Source organism: Corvus moneduloides, chromosome 9, assembly GCF_009650955.1.
Source record: "Corvus moneduloides isolate bCorMon1 chromosome 9, bCorMon1.pri, whole genome shotgun sequence".
Taxonomy (NCBI): domain Eukaryota; kingdom Metazoa; phylum Chordata; class Aves; order Passeriformes; family Corvidae; genus Corvus; species Corvus moneduloides.
Genome location: NC_045484.1, coordinates 7143666 through 7155753, shown reverse-complemented (window position 1 = coordinate 7155753; position 12088 = coordinate 7143666). Strand labels below are relative to the sequence as shown.

At 42.1% G+C, this 12088-nt stretch overlaps 1 protein-coding gene across 2 annotated transcripts in view; it reads left to right on the top strand.

The window, feature by feature from the left end:
- Positions 1 to 12088, top strand: part of NOTCH2 (notch receptor 2) — an 83124-nt gene that overhangs the window by 16797 nt on the left and 54239 nt on the right. For both annotated transcript variants that reach the window (XM_032117201.1, XM_032117202.1), the window contains exons 3-5: positions 2395 to 2654; positions 3338 to 3673; positions 9398 to 9520. In XM_032117201.1, the coding sequence (XP_031973092.1) occupies positions 2395 to 2654; positions 3338 to 3673; positions 9398 to 9520 (719 nt within the window). The remainder of the gene's footprint in view (positions 1 to 2394; positions 2655 to 3337; positions 3674 to 9397; positions 9521 to 12088) is intronic.

Sequence of the window (12088 nt, the reverse complement as noted above, 5' to 3'; positions counted from 1 at the left end):
CAATGGTAAATTACAATTACGCACATATGACTTTCCTGCTTTAGACATATGGCTAAAGCTAGTTAATAAATTTTAACATGAGAAAAAACAGTTGTGGTCATCTAGTAATGACCCCTTGCATAACTTGGATAATAACCTCTCTGAATAGCTTTGTTTGAACTAGCGTGCATACTCTCCCTGAAACAGCCAATCCTGGTGTTCTTTTAAACAAGCATGAGTGATGGAGAAATTCCACTGCAACCTTAAATGCGTTGTTCCAGTTGTTTCTCTCTGCTGCTGAGAGACTGTGTGTAAGTCTGTGTCTGAAAATAAAGATACAACCCTATTTCTAATTTGAATTCATCTAGCTTAAAGTTTTAAATGCTCAGTTCTGTTATCCTGGTATCTTCTAGATTGGGGATTATTGTTAAATCTGTGTTTCATAGTGGATACTTGGAGCTTTTGATTAATTGTCTTGTTCCCTTTTCCCTTTGCTAAATAGACTGAGCCACCTGAGCTTTTCATTGTGGCCAGAGTTTTCTAATAATCATTACTGTTGGCTTCTTTGAATTCATTTGAGTTCTTCCCTCTTAAAGACCAAACACCAGAACTGATGTAATGGTTGTACCAAGCATTTATCGCGTGTAGCATAATCTCATTTATTCCCACTTGATATTTGCCGTTTGTACGTGTAAAGTATTCCTGGCCAAACTGTCACGCTAGGAATTCACATTTATCTGACTGTTAGGAACCCCCAGAGCAAGTGTGTTGTTCCCAGCTCAGTTTCCTGTTTTGGGGTAGATGCCCTGTGTGTTTTGTTTCTAGATGTATGATTTTGCATGCTGAGCGCCTTATTAAGCATGTTGCTACTATCAAGAACCTGTCTTCTCTCTTACCTACATATTTGACCAGCATCGATGTTTTCCATTGTTAATAATCAATAGATATGTTGAATAGCATAGTAACAAAGGCAGATTCCTGTAGGATTCTGTTTAAAACATAACTTCATGACCATTCTTTGATTTTTCAGCTGGATTTTAGAACCTGTCTGGTTAGTTGTGGGGTTTTGTTGTGATGGGGTTTTTTTTTGGCAGTGGTGGTTGTTGTTGTTTGTATGGTTTTGTTTTTCCCCCTCTCCAATCTACAGTACACTTTTAAGTGCATAAGGAAAAAAGCAGTCTCTTTACTGCTACATTCCTATTTGAGGACTAGAGACTTTGTGTACTTGTTGCAGTTGGAATCTCCTCCCTTTAGATATGAGTAACTCACTGATTTAATAATTGCCCCTTTCCTGATCTGGAACAAAGCATATCTAATGTTCACCTCTAATTTTTTTTACAATGAGATATGTTTTCTCTGGGGCTGTGTCTTGAGTTACTCACCAGTTAGAGCAGGCAGCTGTGCACTACAGAAAGAGCTGCAAGTGGACAGTCCTGTGTGTTAGGTGTTATTTTTATCCGGTGTATTCCCTTGCAGCTTTCTGCTACCAGATAGAAGCAAATGGAGCTGGGGGGGGGGCACAGAGGTGGGCTTTGCCGGCTTGCTTGCCTGGATCCTCTATCTCTGGCAGTTAAATGGAAAATCCGTAGTACAAAGGCCAGTTAAAAGATGGATTACAGCTGACAAGCGTAGTCAGACTGTATTGACATAAGTTTAGGTTAGAGAGGAGTAACTGCAATTATTCTGCAGTTGGAGATCTTTGTATAAAATATTGCCCTGGTTGTAGATAGTGTGTGTGTACTTGTTTTTCTGTGGGAGACAGAAGAACAATGACCTTGTCGTTAGGGTGCTAGCCAGGGGCGTGGGAGACCTGACTGCAGTGCTTGTGTTGCTATTTGAGTGCAGGCTTCAGCAAGTCCCAGTCCCAGATGCACTTATCAGCATGAGGATAACAGTATATTCCTGTCTCACGGGAGCCTTGTGGAGAAAGATCTGCTACAGATCTTCAGGTCCCCAGACACTGCATTTGCACAATGTTTATAAATATTTTTGGAAGATGGATAATACCTGGTGTTAATACCTTATTAAACTGCTTGATTTTCTTCTAAAAAAGGATGCTTGTCAGAATGGGAGTAGGTGCAAGGAATCGTTACTCAGCAGTTCTTTAACACTTAGGCTTTTACTGAAGTTTTGAAGGGAAGTGCAAGAGCAAGGTTCTGCATTTGATACAGCTCTGATTGAATGTGGTATTTATTTTGCAATGAGCGATTTCACCATTTGAACTTAAGTTTTCAGTGGTCTCACTTGAGACAGTCCCACAGGAAGTCCCTGTTACATGTGTGACGTCAGCCTTTAGGTTTTCAATTACGGCAAACTTCAAGGCTTGCCGTGGTCATGGGACTTCATTCCTGGAATCTTCCCAGAACAGCAAGGCTTCAGGTGGGACTGCTGCAATTCATTTCTTCTCTGTTGCAGGTGTCGAGAAGGCTTTCTTGGAGACTACTGTCAGTACAGAAACCCCTGTGAAAGCAATACCTGTAAGAATGGGGGAACTTGTGAAGCTGCATCCCTGATAGGAAAACCGACCTGCAAGTGTGCTCCAGGATTCACGGGGGAGGAATGTCAGTACTCGGAATCTCACCTTTGCTACGTGTCCCAGCCCTGCCTGAATGGAGGCACTTGTCACCCCCACAGCCAGGACACGTACGAGTGTGTCTGTCTTCCAGGTTTCACAGGTGGGCTTCTGCATTTGTACCTCCAGACCCCCTCCTTTGGGAATTGCTTCACCCTGGAATGTTCTGGGGCAGTTGTAATATGCTCTCAAATTTTCGAGTTCCAGCACAGGAAATGAGAGGAAGTCTAAATGACTTCATGACCAAAAAAAGCAAAGGAGAATAGGGAATCAGACTCCCTACCCTTTACACGTAAGCAGAAAAATATTTGGATCTTGTGGGGTTGTCCACATGGGAAAACCGAATGCAGAAACTACTCTGGAGTGGCTGTTACACTTTGAATTCAGAGTCTAGTCTCTAGAAAAAAAAAAAAAAAAAAGAGCAAATTTGGCCAGCAAAATCTTTCTATGAGAAAACTATATTTTGATGCCTGAGGGGAAGCATGGGAACTTATTCCTTTCACTCTTGAAGGGGAGGTAGAAGAAGAGTGACTGTCAGTGTGTGTAGTATGACTTCAGGTCATTTTTATAAATCACAACATTCTATATCTTGCTGCAACCTGGTAAATTACTTCATACTGTAACCACAAATTAGTTTTCATTTCAAATATAATATGGTAAAAGGCAGACATCAGTTTTCCCGTAATAATATGAAGATTTAGTGCACTAAAAAATTTGAGGTAGCCTGAAAGACATACTGTTTTCTACAGACATAACGTTTTGTTAATCTGTCTTGATTTCCTGCAGGAAAGGAATGCCAGTGGATTGATGCCTGTACATCTCAACCTTGTGCCAATGGGAGTACATGCACTGTGTCTGGAAATAAGTTCTCCTGCACCTGCCTGGCTGGCTACACTGGCCAGAAGTGTGAGATAGATGTGAATGAATGTGCCACGCTGGGCCTGTGCCAGCACGGTGGGACCTGTGTCAATCTGCCCGGTTCCTACCGGTGCCAGTGCAAGCCGGGTTACACAGGACACCGCTGCGAGAGCGTGTACGTGCCCTGCTCCCCATCACCCTGCATGAACGGGGGCACCTGCCATCAAACCAGTGACTTCACCTTCGAGTGCAACTGCCTGCCAGGTAACGCTTCAAAGAGCTTGGGTTTGTAGTCTTGTCGCTGCTCTCCTGTCTGTGTTCTTCCAAAAACTTGTCTTGGAGTTTCTGTGGGATATGTGTGCAATGTCAGGTGGAAGGGAGAAACTTCAGCAGGGTGGGAATCTCTGTAGGATGTTAATTTGTGAGTGCTGGGGTTTCATGATACAGAAAGGAAGGAAAGGGAAGAAGGTTAGAAATGACAGATTTCTTTGGAACCCAGTTAGAGTCAGAGAATCAGATAGGTAAAAACTATGAGGTAGATTCAAGGAGATTAGGGTGGTATCTCATAATGCCCATTTGGAATGTGAAATTCTACAAACATAAACATCTACCAATATATAGTTTTGTGTCAGTAAAGGCCTCCGTTAACTTCAGTGTTTGAATGCAGAATGAACATGTGTCTTTCTCCTTCTCCATCTGTTCCCGTAAGACACACCAAGTTCTATTCTTTTCTTTTTTTCCTTCTCCAGTTCCTCCAAATCTAACAAGATATCGGTTCCAACTCACCACACCCTTTTTGTCTCCAGATAAATTTTGATTGCTTGTTTTTTGATGCTGTTAGCTGCCCTGAGTTCATGCACAGCAGGGGTGACACGCTAGCTCAGGATCAGGGGCTGCATTGGTTTCGTGTCAAGCTGTGCTCCAGTCACCAAGGCACCCATCTCTACACATGACCATGTGTCACCTGGTTGGGATGGTGGTCTCATCCCGTCCTCCTCCCTATCCACTTGTCATCCTTGACCACAGGGCAGTACTAGTCGTCTTTGCATATCAGGATATTTTTAGGCTCATTTTTTTTTTTTTTACTGAGTAATTCAACTCCATGGGAAACTGATTGTTTGGAAATGCTTTTGACTAGACTTCCTACTTGAGTGTATTGCAGTTTGGCACACACAGACTTGGTGTGTGGTAATCTAGAAAAGTAAACTCCATTCCCATAAGCATGTCTCTGTTGTTATTTATGAGAAAGATGTAGCTGCCCTATACTGTTTAGGATGAATATAGAGTGGCTGTGTTCTCATGAGGATCATCTGGAGTCACAGGTCTGTGTGGAAAGGGTATTTAGAACTTGTGAAAAATGTTCTCTTTTTGGAGACCTTTGTCTTGAGGTGTTGTCTGAAATGACATTAAATGTACGTTGCCAACCTTCGACAGTGTCTGCACAACTACTTATGCTTGAAGGGAGAGTGCTTTGAAAGAGTCTTTGAAAATGCAGTATCTTAACTAACAGTTACCCTGGAGGAATTTATTGCTTTTCTGCTTTGCATCTTTTTAAAATGAAATTATAAATCAAGTCTCTCTGGATTAACAGTCTTGTCCAGAAGTTCAGAATTTTCTTAAAAGTCAGATCTGATTAGCCAGTTCAAGGACTTTAAGGCCTCATGCAGGAGCAGTGTGGTGGGGAGAAGAAGAGAGAAAGATGAAGTTGGAAGGACTTGATCCTGTAAAGCTGATGAGACAGTTTGCTTTAGTGATTCTCTTACAGGGGCACGAGACTAAGTAGGAGCAGATTTTCCCTTAAACAAGTGTGTGGGCTGGCTGAAATATAGTCAGGAAATGAAAATGAGATTACTATAGTAACAGCTACACACCTACACTCCTCACACGTTTTGGATTATTAGCTGTCTTTTTTGACTTGTTACACAGTGTTTATAGTGGGAGTGAGTTAATGTGGCTCTGAGAGTCTTTACTTTTCTATTTCCTGTATTTGTTTAAGTTGGCCATGCTGTTTTGCTAGCTTGATTTTTAAAGCTAGTCATTTGAAAAACAGCAAAAAAGGGAGCTGTTGGAGAGGCCCAAATGCTTACATTAAACTGATAAAGACAGGGCACCCAGCCATTTCTTTCCCCTCTTAGTGCAGAGCATGCAGAGCAAAATTTCTAAGTGTTGGAAAAGGTTCAGTCTGGGAAGGAAAGGTCAACAGAAAGAGAAGAGAAATGGTGGCCTGTCACGCCTAGGGAGGATGTGAACAAGGCCTGCTCCTCTGGAAGAGTGTGCCAAGATTATGGACTAGAAGTTCCTCTTGAGACTCCGTCTCTGAATTGGAGCAATGTCGATGATACTGTGACTATAAATGGAATTGCTCTGGCCCTTCTGGACTGCCTTAAGATGGTGCCATCGCTCAGTGTTGTGGCCACAGAGGCAGGAGGAAGTTATGTATCTTGAACTGCTGGAGTGGTTTTTGATGGGATTTTGCATCTTGTGACCTGTAAAACTACTTTGAAGAAACTGTGCCCAAGCAGCAATTTAGGCATAGTTAGGCTACTCCTGCACTGGCCCTGAAATGGGTTCTTGTTTTCTGTAGATGTTTCCTTCTTAGCGTTTCAGTGAGTTTAATCTTTTTGTAAATACAGGTAGGTGAGAGTCAGAGCTTGAAAAGGTAGGAAAAACCTAGAACCTGGAGTTGTATGTCACAGCAGCTTTTTCTACTGTCACACAAGTACTGTTTATGTACAGTGTAGTCCAGCTGCTATTTAAAATTCACAGGTTCCCATGTCACTTGTGGATATACACAAACAAATCCTGCATTAGGTAATCCATGAAGTCATGTGTGTTAAGTCAGCATTTGGTGGCAAGCATCAAGTGAAGTTATATATATACACTGTTGGTATTGCATCTGTCTGGAAGGTAACCTCATTTTTATCTAGCGTAATCATTTTTCCTCTGGGCTTTGTTGATTTAGGTAGAAACAGGATTGTAGACAAGAGAGCATGTTAGGTCAGTCATAACAGTGTAGTAGTGAAAAAAAAAAATTCCTTGAAGGAGATGTAACCTGAAGCATTAGCAACTCCTTTGAATATAAGAATGAGCTCGTAGTTATAAATATTTGACAAAAAAGGACTTAATTTGGCAAGTAACCTTTAATGGAATGTTAAACAAGTCAATAGAGGAAGTTCTTAGCTGGGAAAGTGATTATTCATTGTTATCCATCAAAATAATTACCCATTAACTAAGATAAGGACCCTAGAGAATTCCAAGGGCTTGTTCAGGAAATGATCTGTCAGGCTGGAGCAGGCTGTTTATGAGAGCTGGAACACTTCCTGGGAAGAGGAAGTAACCTCACGCCGGTTCCTGGCCGAGCATCACGCTGTGCGGTGAGCACCACGAGTGGGGACTGACACACACGGAACTTCCTGTGGTGGGAAGCCTCTGCTTGCTGAGGTTTGGAGATGAGCTCTCAGGCTCTCCATGGCAGCAGCCTTGGGAGTTCCAGGTGGAGTGGGTGCCCCTCTGCTCCAGATGAGTAGCCTAGATGCTACCTGGAGTAGCCCAGCTTCATTTTAGCTCTCTACATCCCTTATTTCCTGTCAGCAGACCCTAAGTCTGGAAATAACCTGACATCTTTCAGGCATAATTTCCTGTCCCCAGTACTAACTGGCCCTGTAGAAAGTCTGAGGTGTAGTTTATAGGTTGAAATAAGGCTGAAGGAGTAAGATTTGGAGGGAGTTGGATGCGATGCTCTGGAACAGGGTGGAGATTTCAGATGACATAGGAATAAAGTTATCTGCTTGTGTCAGTCTGTGTACTAGGGGAGGAACAACAAGCTGTTAGCAGTGGGAGCACTTTTCCCCTTGAGGTTCTCATTCCTTAGTTCGATGTGCTTGCAGATATGGAGCAAAAGTCAGGATATGTATTGCAAACTGCCCTTGTGCAGAGAGAAAACACAGGACAACATGTGAGTCCCAGCACAGGGGGGAACAGGAGACAGTGTCAGGTGTCCAAATACATCAAAACAGTGAACTCTGGCTTTCTGGAAAAGAGTCAGGTTATATAACTGCAAAATTAGATCCTGGGACCCAGCTAGAGAAAAGCTCACATATCTCAGAGCAGCTCTTTGGTAGTATAACTGGTTAAAGTGTGAAAATATAGAATGGCTTGGTGAGATTTTAGTGTTGGGGTGACTTTCATGCTTTATTCTCGAAATAATTGGGCCACTTTAAATTTGTGTAAAGTACAGTGAGATAGTTTAAATGCCTGCTGTCAGAAATGTGTTTACTAGAAAGTAGGGCTGGTCTTCATATTATCTAAACTGAAGGGATAAGAACTTAAACCTTTTGTCTTTGTGGTTGTGGGTGTATTTCCATGCTGATCACATGCTGGCCTGAGTGCAGTCTGTGGTCAGTGGGATGATTCCTCCAAGTTGAAACACAAGCTGATAGGACACCCCTGAGTTTTACAGCTGAACCTTTGCTCAAGCTTGGTAGCTTTATACAGTCTTAAACATAGGGATCTAAAGCTAATTGTTTTCCCTGGTAGTTGTTCCTCAGAAGCTTTTGCCAGGAAGATGCTGCTGTTATGATTAGGACTCTGGCTAAGCATGTTATATTTCCTCTTTGTTATAAGTTTCTCTACTGCCATGAAATTTCTAGGATCTTGGGTGGAGGTTGGAAGGGCTTTGAAGGGAGAGAGTAATATTGAAGGTCTTTTAGTTTTGGTTTGGTTATTTTGGCTTTTTTTTTTAATGTCGAGCTTGTTCCTTGCTGATAGATGCTAATGCACTTGATACAGCTTGGTACTTCCCAGCACTTCTGTAGAGCTGGAGAAGTTCAAGGGATGGGAATGCACATGAATCACCTCAAGTCTCTTGAGAGCAGCAGTAGTCTGGAGAAGCCGCCTCAGAGCTTTATAGTCTCAGTCTCATCTGCCACACAGCATGATCTGCATTGGACCAGATGTCACTTAGAGGGTCTGTGTGACTTGACACAGATGTTATGGAAGTGTCTGGAACAGGGCATCAAAAGTAGAGGGGTTAAAGCATAATTTTGGATGAGAGAACTGTGTCATGTTAATATTACATTCCAAAGCAGTGAAGAGGCAGAGCTGGTGTTTTAAATTAACATGTGTGTTCTGGAATCATTTACTTCATCCACATTAGCATGCATTCCACTTGTGCTTTGATAAATAGCTCTCTCATCCAGCAGAAATGACAGGTTTATTTAATGAAGCATGAAATAAATCAGCGGGGGAAATCAAGGGGAAGACACATCATTGACAGCTCCCTTCCCTAATGTCCCCAGTTCTCCTTCTTTGAAAAGGAGAGGGAGCTCTAGCAAGGGTATTTTGTCAGTGTGGCTGTGTTCATTAGGAGCCTGGATTTTCTTTGGGGAAGGGTATCTGATTTCTTCTGCTTTTCAGGCAGGGCTTAGTATGTAAGCATCACTTGGGTGGTGGCTGATTTGTTCATTGACTGGCTTGTCTAACACTGAAGAGAGCCAGATCAGGAGTTCAGAAGATCATTTTCAAAGCATGAACGATCTTTCTTTGACGTATCCAAGGCAGATTGTGCTGAGGCATCCATGAAGTGAATGCCAGCACTTTTTTTGGCTATGGGAAAAACTTGTCCTGGCTGATGCTTGGTGGGCAGTGAGAAGTTTATCTCATGGTAAATGAAATGTCTTGGTCTTCACTTTGTTTGCTTTGAATGACAGTGCTCCTTAGTCACTTAAAGAGAAAATCCCCATGTCTTTTGGGTTGTGAAAACATAGTTGGACATCTACCCATGGTAGAAGTGTTTTAACTGTGTCACCTGACCTGCATGCTATTAGCAAAGGCATTCAACAAAGTCTTGCTGCGTGGAGGTTCATCAGGATTGGGTTAACAGGGCAAATGTTTAAGAAAAAAAAGGAGGGGAAGCTTCGTGAGGGGTGAATTCTCTTCAAAAGAGGTTGGAAGCCCATTTCAGTCTGCTGTTGTTTCTGCTTTGTCCAGGTTTCGAGGGAAGCGTCTGTGGACACAACGTCGACGACTGCCCGAATCACAAGTGCCTGAACGGGGGGGTTTGTGTGGATGGGGTGAACACCTACAACTGCCGCTGCCCGCCCCAGTGGACAGGTACGTTCTGTGGGGGACCAGCACAGGGACTGTGGCCCTCACCCTGTGCCTGTGGCTGCAGTCAGGGGCAGATGCCAGTGTAGCCCTTAAAAGAAAGCTGTTGGCATCAAAACCACCACAACGAAAGGCAATTTCCCCATGAGTGTCACTTCTCATGTGGATATACTTTGTAAATGGATAAATGTTTTCCAAAAGCACAGAACACAGCTTTGCTGTTACAGCGGTGTGCACATAACAATGCTTTGCTGATACATTTAGGGGTATTTCTAAGATGGGATAATGATCATATTGATTATAGTAATGCTGCTGAGCAACAGGGCAAATCTGAAAGGAGGCATAGGTGGGGGAAAAAGGAGGGAAGAGAAGTGTATATATGGGAAGCTTATGGTTTTGCTACTATTATTTTTCTGCTTGACTTATTTTTATCTAGATTTCTCTGACTAGCAAAGCTACTTTTGCTACATAAATGAGTCTGGTTTTACTCTGAGTCTGAAGGGGAAAAAAAGCATGAATTTCAAGAAAGTGTTATGCACAATATAAGGAAGCAGCTTACAGGAAACACAGTGTCATATTTAGTTGCAAAATGTCTCCATACCTCAAAAATAAACAAATACCTCCGGTTATGGGGTGAGTTTTTTTGAGTCATACTAGTCTTTCTTAGCTGGCACACTTTTTCAGTTGAGTATGGTTTTGCCCTTATTTGAAAATCATAGGTAAAAAGAAAGACCTAAAACGAGCTTTAAAATGCTTTTTTTTCTCAGAGAACATTCATTCTCATTGTAAACAGTTTGTCATTAACTGCAAAGGAGGCTGCCAGTTAAGAACCCTCATTAACTTAAAAAAATTATATATTCTTAAGTTAAAACCACATGAGAGTGAGGTGCACCACAGCTTGCATAACTCTTTGAAACTACGTGTAAACAGGAGAAAATTAGTCCTCCCCTCAATGAGCAAGTGTCCTTGCTTCTGTACTGCTTCTCCATGTCCTGAAAGCCTGCAGAGTGAAACCTGTAAAGGAAAACATGAGAGCTTGGGTGTGGAGACAACAAACCCTTAGTAACCCCTAAAGTCTTGCTCCATTCCACAGAAATTATAACCCTTATGATTCCTAGCATCTGTCAGTAGCAAATTAATCTCAGTCTTACTCCCAAGTATAGAGGATATAATGATCATGAGCACACAGTCTCCAAGGGGTTATTTTGGCATCATAAATTTAGCTTGGCTTACAGGATTTAGGTGGATGTCTGCTGTCAGCTAGGGATGACTTCTGCAATTCACCTGAAAGAGGCCTTGGTGGCAATAGGCTGTGATTCTGTTTGGTTTTGTGGTAGATTGTCTCCTCAATCAACTCTTTGCAGTTGTGGTGATTCCCTCTCTAAACCTCTTATGGGCTCTGATTAACATTGGGGAAAATTGTCAGACCTGTGTTGTGGCCCATCTTGTGCCATCTTTCTCCAGTGTGGATGGTCTTTCCAGAAAACCTTGTGTGTGTGAAGGATGCTTCCCTCCAGTGAAACCCTGGAAAGAGAGAGGAACTCCCCAAGTGTTATGTTCCCATGGCTTTCTAACACAATTTGATGGAATGGGCTTTCTGAGAATTTCTTTTGTTTATGGTTCAGCTGAGGTTATCAGTGCAGCAGTGGTTTTGGGTGATAGCTTCTCAAGGCTGTTGTCTTTCTAGGCTTAGGTCAGTGTGGAAATAAAAATGATCTCACAATTTAGGAAACAGCAGCTTGGCTATTTGACCAATGAAGGTTAGAACCTTTATGGAACTGAACTCTCCTGTCTGAAATGCTCAGTGCAAGTTTCTATGACTCCACTCTGTCATCTCGGTAGCATTTTCCTGAAAGAAACTTTTTTTTTTTCTGAATGGACTTCAATCCCTTTCCTGCATCTTCAGTTAGAGACCAAGGAGGTGAGGAAAGCAATACACATCCAGCTTGGAGACATGAGAGGTGACACTGAGGCAGGGTACGAAGCAAGGAAGGTGGATAGAGGACTTGTGGAATAGTTTGGAGAGAAAGATGATATTTTTTCAAGATTAAACTGCAGTTGATGCTGACAGGAGTAAACAATAAAACATTAGTTATTCAGCGTTAAGGAAATGCATAAGTGGAGGCCCATCCTTTACACAAAGGGGGTTTATAACATTTTAAATCTTCCCTAAGGTAAGTGAAGAGGGGAGAGCTGAACAGGCAACTCTTTCAGAGTCTGTCCTGATAAATGTTATAGCTCAACAGGGCCAAACTGTGAGAATAAACACTTCAGGAAAACAAAAGCTTCCAATGAGAAAATGAGGTTAAAAAAAAAGGGGCCCAAATATGCATATCTGTAAAGAAACTTCAGCCAAAAATGAAAGGATGTTAAATTTTCTAAAAATACCTCTCAGTGTAGATATGCTGTCTTCCTAACAGTCTCTGCTTTTAAGTATTTATCAACCATTCTTGGGGAAAATTGAGTTTGTATGCAGTTTTAGTCTTTACTTAATCTTTGTGCTGTGGGTGATGCTCTCTCATGTTTGTTAATATAGTTTGTGCTTCATGGCACAGAGAAACCAGTCCCATTCCT